Here is a 26,086-nt window from a genome sequence, read left to right as displayed (position 1 = left end):
TGTATTGTTCTTACTACTCATTTTGAAACATCAAGACAATTTTAAACAACAAAATTATTTATATGTGTGCATGCATGTATACACGTATGTGTATTCCTCTACCTAAGCTACCTGGTTCCCCAAATATTGAGCAAATTTTCCATTTACAATACTTCAAGATATGTTCTTAGCCTCTAAACTTCCTTGAAATTTTAATTTTTGACAATAATAATAGCTACCATCTATTATGTTCTTACTATGTGCCAGGCATTACAAAATGCTAAGGAATTTTTCAAACATTACTGAATTCAATCTTTATAAAAACCTTATCAAATAAGTATTATTAGCCCCATTTTACAGATGATGAAACAGATTCTAAGACAACAACTTGCCCAACGTCATAAAGCCATCATCTGATTGAATCTAATGCTAAAGCTTTTACCCACAACACTGATACTCAGAATTTAAGAACACTTTCAAGAGTAAATCAAGATCAACACGCATAAAATTATCAAAATATTTAGGGTAATGTTACCTCATCAAACTCTTCAGTCATTTTTCGAATTATTTCAGAGTTCTGCATATGTCTGAACATTTCTGCTGTGACAACTCCTGAAATTTACAAGTGTAAGAAGTTAATATATGGTAAAATGAAAAAAAAAGAGAGAATTTCTAGGTCAGTCTCTAATACTTAAACGTCTATAGTCACACAATAAGGCGTACTTTATCACATGATCTTTACTGTGCTACTCAACCCTATAAATAAAGCACAAATCCCAATCTCAATGTGCATAAGAAAATAGCCCCACACTTCTGACAACTTTCTTCCTAGAACAAACAGCGTTGGCCATTTCTACCAGACTTACTTTACTCATGCCTATAACATGTATACTGGCTTAGTCTCTTTAATATAAAACATACATCATCAAGAATGAGGCAGCATCCAGGGTAACATTTAAAACCTTGAGGAAAAACCTAAAGATCAAAAGGGAAAGAGTAAATAGATAGAGTTTACTTTAGTCAGGTTTCTATATTAAGCACTATTATATGTAAGGAAACGACATCCCATCATCCTTTAAAAGATCTTCAAATAAACATACAAGGTGTGATCAAAACATACGGTGAATGTTTTTAATTAAAAACAAAATTACAGTAAGACAGATTGCCATTAATCCCCCTCAAAATATTCCCCCTTGCTTCGAACACATTTACCCCATTGTTCTTGCCACTTTCTGAAGCAGTTGTGGAAATCCTTTCATGAGTGTCTTTAGCTGCACTGTCATGGCTGCCTTGATGTCCTGAATCATTCTGACTTTGGGGAAGAGCCAGAAGTCGCACAGCACAGAAATTGCCATATGCCAGAAGTGATGTGTGACAAAGAGCCTTTCGTTGTGACCAAGAAATATGATGAATGCTGCTGCCGAGTGCCATCCAACGGAAAGGCAGGGATCTTCAATTTGAGAAGTGGCGCATCGAACCTTAGTAATAGTTTGTGACAAGTTTCAACTTTTTCAATGCAGTCTGTCGGGTGTGAGCTACGGTTGAGAGAAAGTGTATTTAAAGTGTGCCATAAATCCTCCTCCATCAGTGTTACACATTGCTTCTGGTATACGGCAATTTCTGTCAGATAAAAACATTACAGTATGTCCTCATCCACCTTATTCACCGCATCTGGCACCATGTGATTCTGGCTCTTCCCCAAAGTCAAAATGATTCAGGATACTGAGGCAGCCATGACACCCCAACTAAAGAAAGAAGACTTCTCACAAAAAGAGGACTTCCAGAACTGCTTCAGAAAGTGGCAAGAATGATGGGATAAGTGTGTTTGAAGCAAAGGGCAGTATTTTGAGGGGGATTAATGGCAATGTGTCTTTTACTGTAAACATTTACCATATTGTTTGATCACACCTCATAAGTTGTAGTCCCCACCCACCCAGAAGCCCGTAATCTAGTTAGAAGTTTAAATAAAGAATAACTCAAAAAAGGAAAGAAAAAATAAAATATTAAAGGATGCAATAAATGCCCTAAAGAGTGGAAATGCCAAGAAAGGCTCAAACCCCCTTGCCCCCCAAAAAAACCAAAAACATTTAGCATAAGTCAGGTATTTCACAGAGAAGGAATCTGGTAAGAACATTTAAAATTTTAAAGGGGGATGGGACCAGAGAGGAGAAAGGCACATTATAAGAAGCAGTAAAAGTTAGCCAAGTAGAGAAGAAGTATCAGAAAGGGATTTCCAGGGAAAAGTTTTAAGAAGGAGACAATATAAGGAGAAGATGTACATGAATTCCCAATGGTGGGTGTCAGATTTAAAAAAGGAAGAACAACAAATGTAAAAACTGGATTTTCAAAGCCATGTTTCTATTGCTGGATTATTTATTCCTTGCTGGATTATTTATACCATTAGGAACAGCATAAATATAGTAACATCTAAAAAAAAGAATGTCTTAGCACAAGATGAGACTTATTATAAAAATTAGATATAATTAATACATTTATTTCAATTGGCCAAGCTATGTTTTATATATGCATGTAGTTGTGCATGTGTGTATAAATTTGAAAACAACAATAAAACATCATGCTCTTTCCAACCCCAAACCTGAAAAGAAGAATTAATATTTGAGCACCTTCTCTATGGGCATGCATATAATTTAAGACTTTCCAGTAACATAAAACAAAGCTAGCAGGGGTAGACAAGGAACTAACATCCATTGAGCCTCCTATGTGCCGGCCACTTCACATACATGTAACCCTGGTAACAAGCCTATCAGACAGGTAACTATGTAATCCTGGTTTTATGGATGATGAAACTAAGGCTATGGCAAAAATAAGTTAAATAATTTGTCTAACATTATTCATCTATATCATGCTTACCACCCCCAGGTAAAATCAATTTCTAGTGGTGTTGTGGAAGAGCCCTTACTTAACACAACATTAAAGAACCAAATGACTGCTTTAAAATATTAACCAATTGTTACAAACCACCACTCCCTTGGCTAAAGAAGTGCATTCTCAATAATCTTTTGAAGTGTTTTTTACTTTAGAGTCGTGGATATATCTTCAGAACCTTCCCATACTTTATATACTAAGGTGCTGTAAACTTGGCAGTACTATTAGGTTGGTGCAAAAGTTAATTTGGTTTTTGCAATTTTTAACCATTTAAACCACAATTACTTTTGCACCAACCTAATAGAAAAGGACAAGTAACTCAAAACCTGAAACAATTTCTATGAAATAAATATTTATATATATACATAAATCTCAAAGCTAATATATTGAATACATTTTGACAATGTCCCATTTCTAAAGCTCTTCCTCTCATCTCACAGACCATACAACAGCCAAAACCCACAAAATAAGCAGGAAAGTTGTTGTCACAAACTCCATGCATGAACCATATTTTGCCATGTATAATGCACACTTTTTTGCCCGAATATGTGAGGGAACAATAAGGATGTGCATTATACATGGGTAGCACTAATTATATATAAATGTTTTTAATTCTTTTATTTATGCTTATGAGTTAAAAGTGTAACTAGAAATCAATGAAGATACACATATGCAAAATACCCTGGAATACGATAATCAGTTTTGTTGAACTTATAACAAATTTGCAACAATGAAGAGTTCTTGGCCTTCTACGATGTGTAAATATCATAAATTTGTTACTGGTACATAAAATTTCTTGTACCATAATGTTAAAAAATAAATGCTAAAATTCCTTTATAATACGAAACACAAGTACCTAAATGTAAACAAATAAAACTTTGAATTAAAAAATTAAAACGAAAGATTTTTTCCCCTGAAAGTTTGGGTCAAAAACGTGGGTATTCATTATACACAGCAAAATATGGTAACTCCTGAGGCAGGTGTGAAGGCATTAGGACCTCAGGCCAGAGCCCACTGCCTTAAAAGTGTGGGAGACATGAAACAAGACTGCTTGCTAAAAACTGGTGAACTGAAATGTGCCAGCTGACCAAGAAAGAAGAAAATAACAATGAACACAGAATCCCCAACCACAAAGCAGTCTGGAGCCATTCAGTGTGGGGCCAAATTCCCTCCACACCTCAATAGCTGCAGAAGGCCTAACTAAAAGTAAAAAAGCAGATGCTCATAATGACAATCCTGAGTACAGGAAAAGGTTAAAGTACATTGTACATACTTAAAGATTTTCTAACTCATTTATGAAAGAATTCTATGAAATAATTTTGAATGTTTTGAAAGTATTTAAAGACCTTAACTTTGATTATATGGTAAATTCCCTTTTATGGAGCTTTCTTGATTCTAAATATATATATGCAGTATTTAAAATCTACCTGGCAAGTTTTCAACACTTTCAATTTTTAAAATTCTTGACAATCTGGTTTGTGACAAGGTATATCCAAATGTTGAGTTGGGAAGCTCCTGATTTATAAACACACTGAAGCCAGGGAAAGAATGAATCTTATAAAGGGAAACGCTCTGACTGTGGCCTGTTTTAAAACTAAAATTCAGAAGCCTAATTAGGAATCTAAAACTGATCAACCAACGATATAACAGGAAAGACTGAAGATAAAAAATAGAATTTCAACTCATCAAATTATTTCTGGCACCTGTTCAGTTGTTTTGTCCTCAGCCCTCTATGTTCAAAGAATATAAAGCAAAAAGATATGGCCCTTCGGCCCGGTGGCTCAAGCAGTTAGAGCTCCAGGCTCCTAACTCCCAGGGCTGCTGGTTTGATTCCCACATGGGCCAGTGGGCTCTCAACCACATGGTTGCCAGTTCAATTCCTCGAGTCCTGCAAGGGATGGTGGGCTGCGCACCCTGCAACTAGCAACGGCAACTGGACCTGGAGCTGAGCTGCGCCCTCCACAACTAAGATTGAAAGGACAACAACTTGACTTGGAAAAAAGTCCTGGAAGTACACACTGTTCCCCAATAAAGTCCTGTTCCCCTTCCCCAATAAAAAATCTTAAAAAAAAAAAAAAGATATGGCCCTTGATTACGTAACACAACAGGTACCTGTACCCTTCTACTGGAGAAAGATGGACTTGGACACAGACAGAACAAAAATAATATTAGTATATGTAATTTTAAAAAGATAATCTGGCTCATCATATTGTCATTAGAACATTTCCTCTGAGACAGAATTTTCTAATATTGATTTGTAGCTACCTTCAGCTAAGAAGTAAACTAGGCAACTCTTTGTACTCTAAAGTTAAAACAATTTTTTAAAAATTTCTCAAAACTGACCACATAATGGCATTATGAAGACCATTGACTCAAGAAGTTAATGTTTATCAGGCCTCATCTATGTAACATTAATGTGCATGCTGCGCTCAATGTTGTGATCAACCTCTAATAAAACTCAGCCGTTCTTATAATATTACTTGTTTTCCAATTCCAATAACAGTATTTTTAAAGGAGTGTTATAAAATTAAAGGAGTAGACCTAAGTAATTGCTTCCTGGGATTCTTTTTTCAGATTTAAGTCAGTCATTCTTTAGCATCTTAACTTTTTAGATCCTTTTTTAATCAACTTCCCCTCCTCCTGACTTCTAATGCCCATGTTTTTGGTGCCATTTTCATGTTTAAAAAATGGAATGCCTTTGGGAAACTGTAACATTTACTTGCCTGGATATTTTCTAGAATTTCAAGGATGGACCAAGTATTAAAGAGACATGGGATAGATCAGAACCCGCCTATGATCTCAATGACTCATTTACAGATCCAGATCTGGGTGTATGACTCCTCAACTTACATAATTTTGTCCCCCTGACAAATGTCTGCACTAAATATTTTTGTCTCAGGGGAGACATTTCTATATTTTGTATTTTTCCCACTCCTACTTCAAAATATTTTTAAATAAGGTAAAAACATGTTAAATAAGACCCCTCCCCAATCTAGGTTCTCTATCTTTTAAGGGGAAAAATACTGGAAATTTCACCAATACCTTATTTAACTTACTTACTGCTTTTCATGGAACTTTTTAATTCCCTATACTTTAAAATTCCCTGCCATCTGAACCTATATCTCTTCATTATCTTCCTCCTCCCTTCTTTATCCATTTCTTTGTTCCTAAAACCGGATGCTAAAAGTGGGAAATACATCTAATAAAAGTAATATAACAATTATAAATTGCCAAGTTTTTAGTTAACTTTACATATGAATACAACTGTCTCAACAGTTTCTCTCTCACTTTGCTCTTTGCTCATTTTTCCTTATACATTTTGCATGCTTGTAATGCAAACAATTCAGTATCTTGGCATTATTTTCCATATAAACTGCTACTATATCTTTAGGTGAAACAAAAAATGACCATTTGAAAACATTCTGCTTCCAAAATAAATGTATCTTACCTTTACAGCCTGAACACTGAATAAAAAAGTTGATGAGATCAAGAAGTGCTATGTCTCGGTCATGCTTGTATGACTCTATCCAATCATCTACCACCGACTACAGTAGAGGGGAGGAAAAACCATTAGCTTTGTCTAATGTTCTAAGAATTAAGTGTGATTAAAGTCATTAAAATTCAACATTAAGTGGTATCACATTACTTCAAATTAATATATACGTACTTATATACTAAAATTAAAGTTAAATTTTAACAATAGAATTGAATTCAGTAAATTTATCACCAAATAAAAGCACAACTACTTTTTATTTCTTAGTGACATTAAAGATATCCTAGAAAATATTAAGATGCATCCATACTTCTCTTTGACTAAAATACTGTACTAAATAATACTTAAATATTAACACTGTAACAAATGAATTTTTTTTTTTAAGTGAATGCCAATAGTCATTAAAAGATATATTGTGGGGGAAAAGGGAATGCCTAGGTCAATGAGGAAATGCAGAACAAAATAACAATTTTTTCCTACAGTGAACCCTAACAGTCTTGTATTAATAAGAAAGGCTAATTAAAGGCAAAATAAACATCAAAAGAAAGGACAGAGAGTTCATAGGTCTGGAGACTAAATATTGTTAGATGAGAATACTCTCCAAATTGATCTTCAGACTCAATGCAGTCCTCATCAGCTGGCTTCTTAGTAGAAAATGGAAAGTTGATCATGAAACGCTTATGGTGATGCAAGGGATCCAGAATAGTTAAAACAATCTTGAGAAAGAAAGAAGTTAGAGGATTCACACTTCATGATTTCAAAACTTACTACAATAATCAAGACTGTAACTTAAGGACAGACATGTAAATCCAGTGGAATAAAATTTGAGAGTCCAGAAATAAATCCTTACATTGAAGGTCATTTGATTTTTGACAAAGATGCCAAGACAAATTGATGGAGAAAGACTAGTCAACAGTGGTGCTGGGACAACTGGCTATCTGTGTGCAAAAGAATGAAGTTGAACTCTGTTGCACACCATACACAACAGTTAACTCAAAATGGATCAAAGATCTAAATTTAAGAGCTAAAACCCTAAAACACAGAGGCAAATCTTCATAACTGTGTGTTAGGCAATGCCTTCTTGGGTATTAGACCAAAAGCACAAACAAATAAATAAATAAATTCGACTTACTCATAATTAAAATTTTTTGTGCTTCAAGGGACTCCCATCAAGGAAGTGAAAAGGCAACCCACTGAATGGGAGACCGTATTTGCAAATCATATATATGATAAGGGATTTGTGTCCAAAATATATAAAGAACTCTTACAATGCAATCATTTTAAAAAGGTAAACAACCTAATTAAAAATTTGAGTACATAAAAAGATGCTCAATATAACTGCCCATCAAGGAAAATGGGTATCAAAACCACAATAAGATACTACTTCACACCCACTATGATGGCTGCCATCAAAAAGAAAGACAATAACAAATGTTGGCAAAGATGTGGAGAAATGGAATGCTAAAACACGGCTGGTGAAAATGTAAACTGCTGCTGCCACTTTGGGAAAAGTATGACAGCACCTCAAAAAATTAAATAGAGTTAACATATTGATCCTACAGCTCAAATCCTAGGTGTATATTTTCCAAGGGAAAGAAAACATAGGTCGTCCAAACAAAAACTTGTACAAGAACACTCTTAACAGCATGATTCACTCTTAACAACCAAAAAGTACAGAAACAAACCAAACATGCATCAAGGGATGGATAAACAAAATATGATACATCCACACAATGGAATATTATTTGGCAATAAAAAGGGAGAAGTTATAATACATGCCACAAGATGGATGAACCTTGAAAACATTATGCTAAGTCAAAGAAACCACTCAAAAAGGACCACATATTGTATGATCCCATTTATATGAACTGTCCAGAATAGGGCAATTTATAGAAAGTAGGTTAGTGGTTACCTAGACCTGGGGCAGGTGAGGAGAAAGTGACTGCTAATGGGCAAGAGGTTTCTTTCTGGGGTATTGAAAAATACTCTAAAATTTGATAGTCCTGATAGCAGAACAACTCTAAATATACTTAAAAAAAACACTAAATTTACACTTTAGAAGAATGAATTTTATGGTATGTGACATATATCTCAATATAGTAATTTTTTAGAAACAGGAAAGAACTGAAAAATAAAAGCAGTACTTTATTCCTTTGGGGACAGAAAAGGAAACCATGAAACAGATAAAAATTTTTAAATGAAATTTTTAAAATTAGAATAAGTAAGAGCTAATAAAGAACAAAAAGTCAGGAGGGAAAAATATTTTGAGTTATATATGAATAAATATGAAAACTAGGTATAAAATAAATGAATAAAATATGTACAATTTGATGTACAAAAACAAATGATGATTACATAATAAAGAAAAAGGAAATATTATCTAAGAATTACCTGGCTCAGAGAGACTAGAGATATTCTAAAACTAGACTCAATTTCTAGATTTCAGTCCTTTTCTGTATTTTACAACAGCTTATATATGTTAACCAACTCAACTCAATTTATGTAAGAAATATGTTTAAGATTATTCCCAAATATGATAAAGGAAATAAAGAGAATGCATTATGTGACTATGAAAGTTTTAAAACACAGCCCAAATTTGTTTTAACATTGTTCCTCAATAAAAATGTGGGGGTCTATGTCCCCTTCTCCAGAACAGAGTGCAGTAGAAATGATGTTTTCCAAGATTAGGTCACAGAAGGCCATTCAAATTCTGCATTGGGTTCTTGGAGCACCAGAGAACTAGACACTCCTGCTCAGGATACCCTCTCCAAACCCAGAAGCCATACTGTAAGAAGCACATGGAAGGACCATTTGCAGGTTATCCAGGTAACAGTTCCAGCTGGCCCCAGACTTCAAGTCATTCCAGACTAGATACCAAACATGAGTAAAGAAGCCTCCAGATGATTATAGTCCCTGTTTATGTCACCTCCAGGCAGTCTCAGCTAAGGCCCCAGCCATCATGGATGGGAGCACAGATGAGCCATCCCTGTTTAGTTCTGTATTTTAGGCCCACAGACCATTAAGCATAATAAAATGTTGGGTTTTTTAATATCACTAAGTTTGGGGTGGTTTGTTATGCAGCAATAAATAACTGGAAAAATTTATTTACAAAACCACACATATTTAGATAACTCCATATTTATAAATAAGATTTGCCATTTCAGTTATTCATTAACAAAAAGGTTAAATGGCTAATTCTCCCTAAACCATCCGTGTGTACCTTTTGTTGATTAAAGTTAATTCTATAAAGGAAAAAGACTATTCCTTATCGCTTTTATAAATAACTTTATTAAGCATATTTATTCTGAGTATTGTGTTTATTCAATATTTAAAAACCATGGGTCTAACTTCCATCATAAAGCTAAATAATAAAATAATGCAAAAGAAACAAAATTAGGATGATATGACATGGATATAACTCTTTGTTTTACTCTTTTGCTAAAAAACAGCACAACTAATAAAATTTGTAATAAACAACAGTGATCAAAGTAATTCAATTCACTAAGGTGGACAGTGATTATATTAGATCACTCAACCAAGAATTCTACTGGGCAAAGGACTTATTTTAATGACAGCTATATAAATTCAGGGGAAATTGAAACCTCCTAGTCATGGTTTATTTACATCAGCATATTTTTAACCAAATAATTTATAGTATGCCATTAAAAGAAAATAATGCAGCAGAAAATGACTCAAGATACAGCTTAAAGGTCTTACATGTGAATAGACACATTCCTACTTTTCTGACTAGTTTGTTGCTTTTTTTCCTAATAAGCAGTTAGAAAATTTTTAAACACAATTAGAAAAATCAGGGATATATTTACATAACTCACTAAAGTTTAAAATGTACAAATAAGGTGGGAAGAACATGATAAACATTACCTGCATAGCACTCTTGCCCATTTTCACAACTTCAAACAACATCATGTTTTCCACTCCATTCTGCTGGTGATGACCATTCATTCGGTTTGGACCAGAAGGAGGTTTTCCTCCTCCATTTCCACCTTTGCCTTTTTCTCCTGGGCCCTTTTTGCCTTTTTTACAAGTCTGCAATAAAAACACAAGTTGTTTAAGTTATATCATTATCTCTGAGAGTTCAAAATAAAACTACAGAAGCAGCTGATGGGGTGCATAATTATGCTTAAACCTAAAGGGGAGTGCCATGCACATCATATAAAATGATATGGTTGTGAAAGCCTCTTTGTGGTATCAGTCTTTTCATTTATACTACCATGCACCTCACATGACACTGTAGTTAGGAGCACAGCCTCAGCAGACTGACCGACTGCATGGGGTCAAACTTCTACTTCTATTAGCTGAATGATGATCTTAAGCAAGTTACTCAAATTAACCACATCGTGCTTCAGAGAGACTTCTAATTTGTAAAGTAAGAATAAAACTGTGTATGAGGCGGCCAGTTAGCTCAGTTGGTTAGAGCGTGTGCTCTTAACACAAGGTTGCCGGCTCGATTCTCGCATGGGATGGTGGGCTGCCCCCATCCCCAGCAACTAGATTGAAAATGTCAACTGGAGTTGGAGCAGAGCTGCGCCCTCCACAACTAGATTGAAGGACAACGACTTGGCTTGGAACTGATGGGTCCTGGAAAAAAACACACTGTTACCCAATAAAATTTTTAAAAAAATAAAAAAAAGAATAAAACTGTGCCTACTTCATAGGGTTCCTGCTTTAGGGTGCAGACTGGAGTGGGCAACCAGAATAACAAAACTCTTTTATCAAATAAATAAATCATACCTAGGTAAACATTTTAATTTGATGCATATTGTTAGTCCTCATAAATCATTGCAGTGCACTGACAAAGGAATTCTGAACAGCCTGAATAGGTGTATCAACCTCATTCTTGTTCTGGGCCCTCCCTCCAACACTTATTTATCATGAAAATTCAATTAATGTGAACACTATTGAAATTAAGTCCCTTTATAAGCAAGTTGCCAATATTGGGGTGGGGGCTTCATAAACAAGTGAAAAGGTTGCCAACATGCCTGAATTATAAAATACCTCTCAGTTTTTATACCTTGTTACAGAAATACAAGTCATTCCCTAACTCGGAGTCATTTCTAAAATGCCCGAGTTGTACTAAAATCTTTACAGATAGAATAGATGGTTTCTAAGATCTCTTTTAGACCTACACATTTCTATGATCTAGAACAAGGGTTGGCAAACTTTCTGTAGAGTACCAGATAGTAAATATTTAGGCTTTGTGGGCCACATAACTGGTCTGTCACATATTCTTTATTTTTACAACCTTTTAAAAATGTAAAAACAATTCTTAGCTCATAGGCAATAGAAAAACAGGTCATAGTTTGCAAACCCCTGATCTACAGCCAGGTCTACAAATTTAGTTCTGACAGCCTGTATTTTTCTATACTTTGTTCCACAAAGAGTCCTTCCACTTCCTTCAAGAGTCCAAAACCACCCAACTCTTAACAACTACTTCAAACCTGTTCCTAACAATGGAAAGATATTACTTGTTAATTTACATTATTTTGTTAATGAGATTCAGTCTTTGTGAACCTAAATTCCTAATTGTAGAATGAAAGGGTTCTGTCCCCAGTAAAAGGAATTTCAGAGGTAAGAGTGAAAGAAATGATCAACTACAAAGAATACACGAGAAAAGTATAAAATGTTAGTGTTAATTAACATGGAGCTATATATTTGCAATTTATCTATCATATCCCTCAATATCCCATCGGTATGAAAAACTAATTCAATTAAAATGGTTCAGTGGATATGCTGTGCTAGAAAAAAACAATGTGCAAGGAGTGTTAATACAGGGAAGTACAAGAAATAAACATGCTAACCTGGGTTTAATCTTGTAGAAGAAAAAAATCTCTAAAAAAAGATTATGAGGTAGTATGCTACAGTGGATTTTTTAAAAGGACCATCTTTCAACAGATGTGGGCTCAAATTCTTTAATCAATGAGTTCTCTGGACCTCAGTTTCCTATCTATAAAATAAGGAAGTTTTCTAATCCACAGGGTTGTTCAAAAATTAAATTAGATAACATGTAAAAGTATTAACTCAGTACATGGTACATACATAGTATAGTGTCAAACAATGGTTGCTCTTATTATAATAAATCCCTGATCTGATCCCTAACACCTCACTCACAGCAGTGATTATATAAAGTTAACTAAAGTATAGCACAAAAACTTTGGGGAGTCCTCTATGGAGATGACACTGTGAGTCTTGTCCCAACATGTAAATTAAACCAAAGTCAAAAGTAGAGTTTCAGTTTTTGCAAGATGATTGCAGAAAAAAAGAAAGAAAAATGGTTCTCTAATGAATAACAATATACTACCCACTAGAACTGTGGTTGTCTTGGGATAGCAAGGAGTTAACATTTTTATTCATTCACACTTTTTCTCTTAGCAAAACTACTTTTAAAGGGACTAAGAAATCATATGAAATTATGAGACAAATGAATTATGTGCACTCTAAAAAAGTATTCTATGAACTAGTTAAATAAATTATGTTGCATACATAAAATGGGATGCTCTGACACCATTAAAAATTACGGACAAGAAAAATTCACTGATAGGAAAACTGCTGACAACATACTGAGTTTTATAAAAAATTAAACAGTTTCCATGGTGTGATGTACATTTCAGTAAAATTCTATGTTCATGTTTATGTACAAAAGTATGTTCATCAAATTGTTTAAAGAATAAATTACCTGTGGGTGATAGGTTTACGGGAAATTTTTGCTTTGTTCATCATAGATTTCTATATCTAGACTTTTAAAGTGAGTGTATCATGAGAAAACACAAACCCAAAATTCATCTTGGGAAAGACAATGCTGAACAAAAACAAGTGATATTTTGTCCAATGTATTTACATACATGCACAGAGTCAAATGTCCTTTCCAAAACAGCAAAATGATTTAACCATTCGCCAAGTTATCCAAAGCTCTCAGGGTACCCACTCATACTCTAAACTTGCATTCTATTGACTTAAAACTTCACTTTATTCGTGTTTATCCTTGACATTACTTATAAAGAGTAAAACTATTGTTCGTCGTAACCCACTAGATATAAACTGGTTGTAGGTTATATTTTTAGGGTGCTTTAGAATAAGAAATTTTATTTACTGCTTTGCTTTATATTTGACTACTCATGTGTAAATAAAAATAAAACCAACAGAATACCACCTTTTACTTAGCATTCTGTCCTTTACAAAATAAACTACTAGAAACAACAGTGTATTATTAACTTCAACTTTACTGTAATGAAGATAATCAAAAGATATTTAATCTAGAAGCTAAGGAAACCACATTTGTTCAGAAGGCTTACCATACCAATCAGAAAAAAAAGGCAATTTCAAAAGACAACAACATCTGAGATATAATTAAAACAACTCTATAAGTATGTATCTGCATGTATGTATATGAAGAACTTTAAGAATCAAAATAAAGCCACATATTCTGTACATACTTTTCCTTTGCCTTGCTTTTGGTTTTTTCCTTCGATGTCTTCAAAATCTGTGTCAGAAGAAAAATGTGTTTCTGACTCCCTGTAACAGAAAGATAAGCAATTATTTAAAATTGTCCTTAGAAATGTAGATGGTGTTTCTAATTTTAGCTATATTTTCTAAAAGAAAGGTTTAGTTAACTCATTATGAAACTTCATGTTAGCATTAAATGTAATTAAGATGATTTTCTAAACCATACCATCGCACATTACCAAACATAAAATTGCATAACCAACTACAAAAACAATAACCTAAAACACAAATGTTGACTTTTTTTTTATTTTGTTAATTATTAACCAAAGCATAAAAATGAAGCCAATATCTCTCAAAATTTTAACTCCAGGAACTATGATGTTCTGTTGTAATGGCTGGTTTCATTTTCTGATTCATAGACCCTGGTGCTCAGGGAAAACTGTATTTGAACACTAGGTAGTTATTGGATGGATTTTATCAGGGGATTTTTTTTATCAATACTAAAGATCCTGTCTTCTCCTTACTCAAAAAATATTTCTAAATCTAGGTGTAACTATAGAAAACATGTATTTCTGAAAGGATATGTATAAAACATACATTTTTAAAAACCAAGTCATTTGAAATACAGTAGGGAAGCATGTTAATTGATCAAATCCTTTATAAAGTAAAGAGGTGGTGAGCTATAGTCAGGAGAACTGGTTCTAGTACTAAGAAACTATGTGATCTTGGATAAGTGACAACCTTTCAATCTTGTTACCTATAAAAAATGTATAATATATGCAGGAAAGAATGAAATCTCTACAGTCTTTCCAATCTCCATGATATAAATCTACAGTCCTAAGAATTGTGCCTCATTTTGCAGTAGGAGTGCTTTGTATAATCTGGATTTTCTCACACATAAGGAAACAGACTAATTTAAATACATATGTGTGATGCTTCCTACATGTTAACATAGTCCATCTATCTAAACAGTAGGTAACATACCCACATTTAAATGCTTTAAGGCAAGGCATACTAGGTATTTATAAAATCACAGTGGATTTTATAATTGAGCCACACCCATAAAAGATAAACGTTTTACCACTTTAACATGTAAATCTAGTACCAGATTTGCTTAAAAATATATGATCAAACTGAAAAGCTATCTTTCTAAAGCTAGTTCTTTTTAACTAGATTTCTTCTATTTCCACGTTTATTGCTACAACAACCAGTTGTCCAGAGGCTGTAATGGTTAAGATGCTGGGGGGGGGGGGGGGGGCGGGTGTTACTATTTGCAGCACTTACCTACAATGTAATTTAAACAATGCATTGAAGACAGTGGCAATTCTAACTACGTCCTATAATGTTGTGCGGAAAAGGCCTGTAATAAATACCATTTCCCAGCGTTAATGCACCAAAAACTGAATGACTACCATAATATTAATGCTGAAACTCATTCCTGTTATCGTTTTACTTAAGAAGACTGCTGTTATCAATATTCTTCTCACATGCCTATATGGCCTTGCAATAACAAAACAAAACAAAAACACTGAAGGTCCGGCTCGGTACCTGGAGCGCCACGCTCTTAACACCAAGATCGCAGGTTCGATTCCCACATGGGACAATGAGCTGCGCCCTCTACAGCTAAAGACTGAACAACAGCTCTCCCTGAAGCTCCTGAAGCTGGGCTGCCATAAGCAGCCGTGGGCTACCATGTACCGCCCGGTGGCCAGCATGAGCTGCCGTGAGTGGCCGACCGCCTCAGCTGGGGAGAGTGGAAGGCTCATAATACCAGCATGGGCCAGGGAGCTGTGTCCTACACAACTAGACTGAGAAACAACAGCTTGAACCGGAGTGGCAGAGTGGGGGGGGGGACTGAAAATGTTTTTAAATATCTTGGTGTATAAGTAATACTTCCTTCTTCCCAAGGCATTTGTGGGACACCAGCTCTATTAGCTCAGTAACTGAGTTAAGTCTGCAAACAATTATTTGCAATATTCCAATAGCCAGAGTAATCAAAGGCTTGATTACAGCCTTAATCCTCATCTTCAGGCTATCCCAACTAAATGAATGAGCCACTAGAGGTTTGATAACTGGGAAGACCTTGGAAGCTGGAGTAATCAGTATAGGAGTCTAAAATATCCTAAACCAGAGAAGAAATATGTTGGAGTCTTTCTCCAATGCTTTCCTCTGCTTTTAAGATCAAAACAACAACAAAAACCTATCCTAGGTGAAACAGTTTATGGAGCATACTGGCTTAACCTTTGAGTGGCTTGAAATGTCAAGAGTCATCTATCACATGACTGAATCTTCCACTCCCTTCTCTTTACCCTGCCCCCAGCTTAAACACCCAATCAAATGCTATCTATTCTACCTCCACAAATCAACTCTCTCTCATCCATTACTGTATTTCATGCCCTAATTACCTAAGATAGTCTAACGGTCAATGGTCTAGTTTCTAGCTTATAATATAAAGCTTTTTAATAGTCGCTAAACTTAATACATTTAAGAAATTTCCCAAGATAATTTTACAACAGTCAAACCAAAATTAATTTTTTTCTCAGACTATCCTATATCCTCCCTCAAACAAACAAAACCAAGAAAATTTCCTCAAGAATCTTAAAATAGAGTCAATATACACTGGGATTAAAATCATTAAAATCATACTTTGAAATATTGGTGACATCCCAGTAGATCCTGTCTCCACTGAAAATAGTTATTTTTTATATACCATCAAAAGCAGACACTGGCTTCTATTATGTACAAAGTATCTATGTGCTGTTTTCAAAAATTTTTAGCAACCAGACCCTTGTTTTCACATCTTACAAAGACCTATATAGTACACATAGTGTTGTGTATGTGTGTGTCAAGTACAGGGATCCACAAGCAATTTAAAGGTTCACTTTTCACTGAGGCACCTTGTGAAACTGGAACTTAGTATGAAAACCACTATTACATGTCGTAGCTCAAATTCTTCCCAACATCACCAGAGTAATTACAATAAAAGTTGAATAAGGAATACAGGTAGCTTTTACAATGAGGGTAAAGAAAATACTATGAAGTCACTTTATGGATCAATAAGCATGTATCTGCAAAAATATAGAGCGTGTCCTACCCTCCTATATTTGTTTTTGATTTTATAATAGAAAGTTGACATTCCATCCTAAATACTACTGTATGGTATATCTTCCTTACTAATGCGAAGGTTTAACTTTTTAAGAATTTCATGACACTCCCTCCAAATAGCTGCTGCTATTTGTAAAACCAAGTGTGGACTCAACTGCACAGCGAAAATAATAAATTATGTAGTATCTAAATTAAAAAAGTAAATTTACAACACAGTACAAAAAAAGCATGAAATAATTACTGTCACAGATCCCAATGAGCATTAATATAAACTGTTTTAAAGTATACATACTATCCTGTATTCTATGTATTAGATCTTCTCAAGTAGAAGTAATTTTAACTGAAGTTCATACATTTCCTATTTTGTGGAAAAAACAAGTATTTACAAATCATTGTAGTATACTTACTGTAGTAGATTAAAATCAGTTGGTATTTCTGGAGCTGCTATCATTTCTTTATCATCTTCTGAAACGCCCCAATGTCAGAAATATATTCATATATTTACGTGGGTAAAACGATGGTTTGCTTCTTTCTTCTAAGACAGACAATTCCTTTAAGGGGGGAATGCCATATTTATTATAAACACACCAAAAATATTGGGAAAGGTAGCTATACTGAAAAACTAAACTCCCTTGTGCCTGCTAATGTGTTTCAGTACAGAAAGATTTTTTTTTCCCTTGCATCTGACTGTTCTAGATATGGATCTGTTACAACTATTGTAGCCCCACAATAGTTACCACAGACACAAAGAAAGAAGCTTGTATCATAGACAATTATTTTTAAAATTTGTTGATTCTCTAGCCTGGCTTTTAAAAAACATTACCTTAACTAGGAACATGATATGATGTGACTCTTTTATTGGTCCTGAAATCCTTATTACAAGTTTAAACCATAATACATGATGTCTAAAAATTCTATATAACTCTTTGCTGACTATGTACAGCACAATTAAAAGGAGCTAATAAAAAAATCTAAGATAGAACTTTAAAACACTTTAAAAACAGGTTCTTCTACCATAGAAGAAACATATAGTCCAAAACCTGGCTTACTGTTAGCTTTGATCCATTCCCTACTCCTTCAAGGAATTTACAATCAATTTAAATACCAATAATATCATATGCACAACAGTTTTATGCCATTTGTGACTAAAGTAAATGTAAATTTGGTCATAGGAAGGGTATTACTTCCACTTTTGAAGGTCAAAGATGCAGTTCCTAAATGAGAGAATGACCTAAGAGCAAATGACAAGTCTATAACAAAAGAGAAAATAGGCTGGGTCTGAAGTTCTTAATTTTGTGTGTAACTTTCTTTTTATAATTATCTTATGTTTTGCTTTTATTTTTAAGTAAAACTAGTACCTAGTGTGCACCTAAAGAAAAAGCAGGTAAGACTAAACATGTCCAATTAATAAATGTTTAAATATCACAAACTGATGAACTTCTAACAATCTCTTCCAACAGAGCAGATGTTATAACAAGAAACTGATAACTGAGTTTTCTGCATTAACTCTAAATCTGTAAAAAACATAAATGGCTAGTCAAAACACAGCATTTCCTAGCTCACTCTAATTAACCTACTATTAATAGCAAAATAAGGAGGTAATAGAAACAAGAATAAATAATCTACAAATTAAGACCTGAATAATCAAGAGCTGTCTATACCACCACTCTGAGTTTTGTTTTTCTTTTTTTTCTGAAGAATACTCATATTGTAAAATCTTGACTTAGATATGACTGTTTGTATGGTCTTCTCCTTACACTAAAATCATGGTCGCAGGATCATTCCCCTCTAAGATCACTGTTAATCTGGTTTTATTCTTAGTGTAACCTAAGTAGTGCACCAGAATTCTGAGGCTTGCCATCACATGTAGGACACACCCTAGCCTCCTAAAAATCCCAACTTATTTTTAAAAGGAAATTACTTTTTTTTTTTTTTTTTTTTTTTTTAAAGAAAACACTTTTTTTTTAAGGGTGCTGGAGAATGGTATAGAGCGAATGAAGTCCTAACCAACATGTCAGGTCATCTAGATGGCAAGGTGGAGATAAGTGCTTGCTTTGTCTTATCTGCCCCTCACTCACTCTCTGTGTATACATTTTATAAAACCAAACTTGCTGTGTTCCTTTTTAAGCAGACTTTAAAGACAGTTCATAAATATAGTCTCTCAAGGGACAAAAAGAATGTATCAGCTCCAAAAAAGACAAAGCATTAAATAAAATAAGTATTGTGTGATACACTACATGCTTCTACTTAGCATAAAATTAATTTCTAGTGTACAAGAAATACTGCCAGGTCAAATTATTTTGCTCAGTATAGGGCTATACTAATATGTATTTGATAATCAGAAAACAAAGCAAACACAAAAGAAAAATGTAATTTATAAACATGAGTCTCCCAGACAAGGTACCTATATTTTAAAAAGAAATACCGTCAGACAGATTTAGTATAATTATTAAATTGGCCAACTCTCTATCCCAGCAAAATACTTCTTTTAAAAGTTTTCTAAATATTAAAAATCCATCCAACCAATTAAAAACATCTACCATGTGCCAAATGCAGTGCAGGGCACTGGGAATACAGTGGTGAAAAGGAGAGAACAATGATCCTTGTTCTTATGGAACCACCTGTAACAATAAATGTAAAAATTTATTTCTTTCTACAAGAAGGCAACTACCTCTACGGCCACCTAATATTATTAAACATAAGAATACTAAATTCCATGTATCCAAATTTTTACTATTTTAAGGCTTCGCTAAATAACCAATTTGCCACCAAAACAGTTCATAGGTCAAAAATTCCATATATTTAGAGTTGCTTTGTAATTTAAGTGGGTGGGAGCAGTGGGTAAGTTAGCATTGTTTTTTCGTTGCTTTTTAAGAATGTAAACTTTACTTGCAGGAAGAGCTGAGAATTTTCCCTTTTTATTTTAAATGGCTACAGTTGTATATAAATATGATTTGCTTCCCCCAAAGACTTACATTTAAAAAATTCACAGATGGAAGGAGAACTGACTTTGTGTGGAACACATAATGCAATATATAGATGATGTATTATAGAATTGTACACTTGAAACCTACGTAGTTTGTTAACCATTGTCACCCCAATAATTTTTAAGGTCTTTAAATGTTAATACCATTTGATTTAAGTTGGGAAATCCAAAACTTTAGTTAAGAATATGTAATGCTCAATAAAAGTATGAATTTAATAAACTCACCACACCATTTCTGGCCTACTGGAGGTTATTAACTTTTTAAAAAAATATGCTCAAAGATCACAAGGTGGAGCTCTCACCTAGTTTCAAGAAAAAGCTTTAGAGATTTTCATCACATGTACCAATTCTCTACAACTACTATAAAAGAGTTAACATTCCAACAGCTTTGGTGGACAAAAAGCATAGAATTGAAATTTGCTTTAACTCTCAATCACTATTTTCCTTCTGGGAAAAATACATCCAATAACTAGCTTCTGCTTCTACTTACTGAAAACTAAGCGAACACATTTGTATATACGATGAATAATATCCTTAGGCTCAAGCATATAGTGTACAGCCATTAAAGGTTTGTTAAATACATTCATCTATAACTATTGGATTAAAAAGTAACAGGTCATTATACATTAATTCTATGTTAAATTCAAGTAAACACTCACAGGCACTGCTTTTGATATAAACAGAGATCTAAAAGCTGAAACTTGATTACCATAACTATTCAAGTTATCTATAACGAATATATTTATAGTCTGTTACTCAAAGTTTAGACTCCAAGTTAAATTAATTCAGTAACAAAAAACTTTTTCCTTCCAATGCTTAAAATCTGTTGGACACCTATTTCTGTAGGATATAAACACAAACATAAAAATTATACAATTATGCTTGCATCTTTAATTCCAAGTGACTTGCCACATTCATTAAAATTACGTCCACAGAAAAAGTGAAAAATAACCTGTTTTTCTTTGATAATTTAAAAATCTTAAATTTTTACTTTTCATAAAATAACTGTTTCAAAGATCTTTTCATTCAAACCAAGTGGTCTCAAAATAGAAAATAAAACTACAAAATACAGCCATCACTAAACAAGGTCCCTAAGAATCCACATATGATTGAGGAGTGGGGGGAGCACTTAAAAAGTAGCTGGTATATTACTTTTTTCCCTAAAAATGAAGAAATATTCAACTACTAAAAGCCAGTGAATTCAGCATGCACCACATGCCACCCCCTTGTCTTAACACTCACTCCCAAAAGGGTCACACCCTTCAATCTATAAGGATCACATCTAGGAAATGTATATACCCTTGTGAAATGCCACCATCATTATAACAGACACTTAAAAACAGGTTACCTAAATGTCCAGCCATGGATTCATTTATGGTACAAAAATTTAACATAACATTCATACACTGAAACTACTTATGATGACTGTGTAGCAACATGGGTAGTTTAATACATTAAAAGACCTATATTAGGATGCAGTATTAACCAAAAAAAAGAAGCAAAAGAAAACAGTTACAATATCAGGGTGGTGAAAATGTGGGTGATTTTTGAACTGAGAAATTACAAAAGTATCTCTGCTGCTACAGAATGATTTATTCGTATCTCGGGTCCCTAAACTCATAAAGTTGAGCGTCTATTTAAAAAAAAACTGAGTTCTATCATAAAATTACTTTTATTATGGTCACCTACTCAGTATTAGCAGGGAACAGAAACTTTCTTTCAAATATTAAAACAAGACCCAAAGGTATGTTGCTTTTATTGGCCTATCTACTTTCTTAGGAGATAGCAGACAGAAGTCTGTCATTTAGGTTGAGATTGTGAATAAAAGGTAGACTAGTTCCTCATCAAAACAGGAAAGTTACTATCGTTCCTTATGTCAAATGATACATGGCAGCTTTGAGTACACAAGGCAAGAAATGAAAAGCTCACCAAACATATACATGATGTATATACCTACCTTCAAAAGAAGATGGAAATCTACTGCCCCTTTATTAATAACCTTTTAAAAAGATTTCTCCTTGCTCAAAAAGATATTTTTCCTCCCTCTGTATATCTCCCCAATTTCTGCTATGGTCTACTCTGAGTAAATGATAGGGTGAAAAGAATGACAAATCAAGCAATGATCAGGTACACTCAGTCCAGTAACAAAATTTTCACCTGAAAGTTTCTTAATAGCATACTCACATGTATCATTTGCAAGTATATTTTCTCCAAGATCCTAGATGGAGTCCTAAAGAATTTCTTTTTTTAATTATATGTTTCTTTTTTAAAACAAAAAACTTTTATTATTTTTTTTAAGTGTGTTTTTCCAGGACTCATCAGCTCCTAGTCAAGTAGTTGTTTCGATCTAGTTGTGGAGGGCGCAGCTCACAGTGGCCCATGTGGGGATCAAACTGGCAACCCTGTTGTTACACACATTGTGCTCTAACCACCTGAGCTAACCAGCCACCCCTTATTATATTAGATTCAAGTGCATACATTATAATTCATTATATGCATACACTACAAAATGATCACCCCAAAAAGTCTAGTTACCATCCATCACCATACAGCTAACCTCCTTCACAACCCTTTCACACACTAAAGAAATGGTAGCACCTGCTGCAATGCAGGAATAGGTAATCTGGGGAATGACTAGAAGAAATCTGCATACATAAGATAATTAATGACTCCACCTACATTTCCTAATTAACTGTAGGTTAGGTCAAATTATCTGCCCTTACAAACAAAAAATAATATATAAAAGGAAGGGAGGAGTCCAAAAGTAAAAGGATTGTCTAAAATAACTAAGTATACAAATTGAATACACCTAACGCCACAACACTTCAAAAACAACTTTTACTTTCAGGAAGACGGGAAGGAACAAGCTGGGACACAGTCTACACAGATATGGCATCACTACATACTGCCAGAAACTAAAGCCAGACAGAACTGGAATCATCCACCTGTTCTATTGAAAGTGCTCAGCAACCTTCCTAATTTCCTTGTCGACCCACATTCCCTAAAACCTGCCAAATGTGACTCAATTCCTAAGCACAATTAGGATCACACAGCCCAACCTTCATACTCAGCTTGCCCCAGTTCTTGACCATGAGCTCTCATTTCTGTAAAAATCTAGCACGCCACTTATGAACTTTGCAACAAATTAAGTACTACTAGTTTGTTTGTTTTTATTTCGGATGAGGAGGGAGTTAAGAAAAAGCGTCTGCCTAATTCCTGCAGACCAGACCCACTACTCTATCACCCTGTACTTGGTTGTACCCTGTGACTGAATCATCAAAGGATCAATTCCCTGCCTTATTCTTGCTGCAATGCATCTATTCAATCCCATCCTAGAAACTGGAATCCTGCCCCTAAACCCACTCTCAAACCATCTCACTGTGTCTCTCCAGTTATCCTAATCTGAATGCCACATCTACCATATCCTCTCATCTACCACACTGGCACTAGCTGTTGCTAGATACTGGGTATCCATTATACCTAAAGGACAGATATTGGATACTTATCAGCCATCTAATTCCAAGTTTGCTAATTCCTCAGTGTGTCCTAACAAGCTGCCGTTGACTAGACATTATCTGGCCCTAACCCAACATAAATAGTCAAACAGGTAAAATAGTTTATGAGTCTGACAATTAAGTTCGTGAACTTGCCACCGTGCACTTACATTGGCAACACTGTACAAACAGCTCGGTAAGGGTTCATAACCTTGGTATATCAGTGTCTCACAGCTGTGCTCATGTTGATGTGTAGTGGTGTCTTGCTGAGCGGTGTTCATTATTGTGTTGCATGTTTTTGTGCGACATTGTGAGAATGTCTGAGCTTGAATTAGAGCAATGAACAAACACTAAATTTCTTGTTAAACTTGGCAAGAGTGGAAACGAAATCAGGGACATGTTAGTTCAAGTTTATGAGGATAATGCCATGAAGAAAACAGCAGTGTACAAATGGATTAAACATTTTTCTGAGGGGAGAGAATGCGTCACTAATGAAGAGGCCAGCGTGGCCAGTAACGAGCAGAACTGATGAAAACATTACAAAATTTCATCAAATTGAGCATCAAAATCATTAGCTGACTGTGAGAAGCATAGCCCACCAAGTGAACATTGATAGAGAAACAGGAAAATCTTAAATGAAAATCTTGGCATGGGAAAGCTGTGTGCAAAAATGGTCCCAAAGGAGCTCACTGATGAACAAAAGCCAAGGAGAGTCGAAGTTTGCCAAGACCTTTAGGAGAGGCAAGACGACGTTTTGGGCCATGTTATCACTGGTGATGAAACATGGGTGTACCAATACAACCCTGAAACAAAGCATCAAAATGCACGATGGAAGTCAGCCAATTCTCCTGGACCCAAAAAGTTCCGTCAGTCCAAATCAAGAGTCAAAACAATGTTGATAACCTTTTTTGATATCAAAGGAATTATTCATTATGAATCTGTACCAAGTGGACAGTTAACCAAGTTTACTATTTGGAAGTGCTGAGAATGCTGTGAAAAAGTTAGACGAAAATGACCTGAACTTTTCACCTGCAATTCATGGCTCTTGCATCACAACAATGCACCAGCTCACACAGCACTGTCTGTGAGGGAATTTTTAGCCAGTAAACAAACAACTGTATTGGAACACCCTCCCTATTCACCTGATCTTGTCCCCAATGACTTCTTTCTTTACCCGAAGATAAAGGAAATAGTGAAAGGCATTTTGATGACATTCAGGACTTCAAGGGTAATACGATGACAGCTCTGATGGCCATTCCAGAAAAAGAGTTCCAAAACTGCTTTGAAGGGTGGACTAGGCGCCGGAGTTGGTGCACAGCTTCCCAAGGGGAGTAGTTCAAAGGTGACCATACTGATATTCAGCATTGAGGTATGTAGTGCTTTTTCTAGGATGAGTCCGTGAACTTAACTGTCAGACCTCATATACCACATCACCTCAAAATCATCTCAGTCTGCCAAGGTCAACAGCTAAATCATGAGGAATTTTTAAAAGTACTGTGAACTCTCACTCATCTCACTTATACCTGAATACCATACTCTGCATTTAGCTTTTTGCACTGTGTTAATTGAAAAATTATATATGCCCCACTGACATAACTTTCTGTATCTTAAGACATGAATAAACAGTGGTAATCACAACTGGGTATAGTGGCTATCAACATTTCAGAGGTAAGACTGAATTAGCTGGTATATAAGAATATCTAGATCTAAAAATAAAATTTACAACAATTAGCTAAATTCATGTGTTAACACTTTTATAACTGTATACAGCATGACATAAGCACAGTGCATTATTACCGTCACATACACTTCACACTGGGCACTACTGGCTTATTGGCAGATTTCAAGCAATAGCAGATATCAAGGCAGATTTCACAGCAAAGTAGATGAAGACAGGATAATCATTCCTGATTTCGAGGGAAATCCAATTTTTTATTTCACATACCCTCAGGTTGATTACATCAAAAAACATTCACATTTATTTATTCAAGGTAGTAAAAAGTATCTAAATAAAACACTGAGTCTTTATTAATAATTCACATGGAGATGGAGATACAATTATAGCTGACATACAATTCAGTTAATAAAACAATAAAATCAAAGTATAAATTAAACCGCTTTACAGACAACGGGAAATTTTCATCTAAAATTTAGACCTGTAATTACTACTACTTAAGCACATTTTTTTTCATTTTAGTACACCACAAAATACAACATACATGCTACATATTTAATTTTTGTACCTTCTACTTCCAATTAGGTAATACCTCATTAAACATCTAGAATTAGCATCCACTTGATAAAAACCACTAACCTTTCTACTATCATCTGTAGTGCACAATCCATAGGCTTGAATTATATTCATATTCAAGTTCAGAAATCAAATATCCTTCCACAATGAAGTTTATGAACACAGCATATGTACTTCCCATTTCTTATTTCAGATCTAAGACGTTGGTTCTTTGTTTAGCAATTCTACACATTGACAATGACAGGAGAGTCACACATATGTTGTAAGTCCAAAATTTTATTTCTCCCTAAACTTAAGCTTTCCTAAATGAAGATTAGAACATGTAAATTACTTTTTAAAAATTAAACTTAAGCCAGATAAAGATACTATGAAAAACCTACAAACCAATATCCCCAAAGAATACCAGAATACAAAAATCCTTAACAAAATAC

General features: G+C 34.5%; 1 protein-coding gene across 7 annotated transcripts in view; it reads right to left on the bottom strand.

The window, feature by feature from the left end:
• The window catches only part of STAG2 (STAG2 cohesin complex component), a 124,651-nt gene that overhangs the window by 60,709 nt on the left and 37,856 nt on the right, over window positions 1-26,086 (bottom strand). For all 7 annotated transcript variants that reach the window (XM_019718171.3, XM_074324155.2, XM_019718173.2 and 4 more), the window contains exons 2-6: window positions 17,332-17,475; window positions 13,810-13,888; window positions 10,241-10,405; window positions 6,314-6,410; window positions 515-591 (exon numbers count right to left, since the gene is read on the bottom strand). In XM_019718171.3, coding sequence (XP_019573730.1) covers window positions 515-591; window positions 6,314-6,410; window positions 10,241-10,405; window positions 13,810-13,888; window positions 17,332-17,375 — 462 coding nt within the window. In that variant the 5' untranslated portion in view covers window positions 17,376-17,475. The remainder of the gene's footprint in view (window positions 1-514; window positions 592-6,313; window positions 6,411-10,240; window positions 10,406-13,809; window positions 13,889-17,331; window positions 17,476-26,086) is intronic.

The sequence above is a fragment of the Rhinolophus sinicus genome, chromosome 18 (genome assembly GCF_057876585.1).
Source record: "Rhinolophus sinicus isolate RSI-liver-muscle chromosome 18, RSI-T2T, whole genome shotgun sequence".
NCBI classification, from domain to species: Eukaryota; Metazoa; Chordata; class Mammalia; order Chiroptera; family Rhinolophidae; genus Rhinolophus; species Rhinolophus sinicus.
This window is presented reverse-complemented; position numbering and strand designations above follow the sequence as displayed.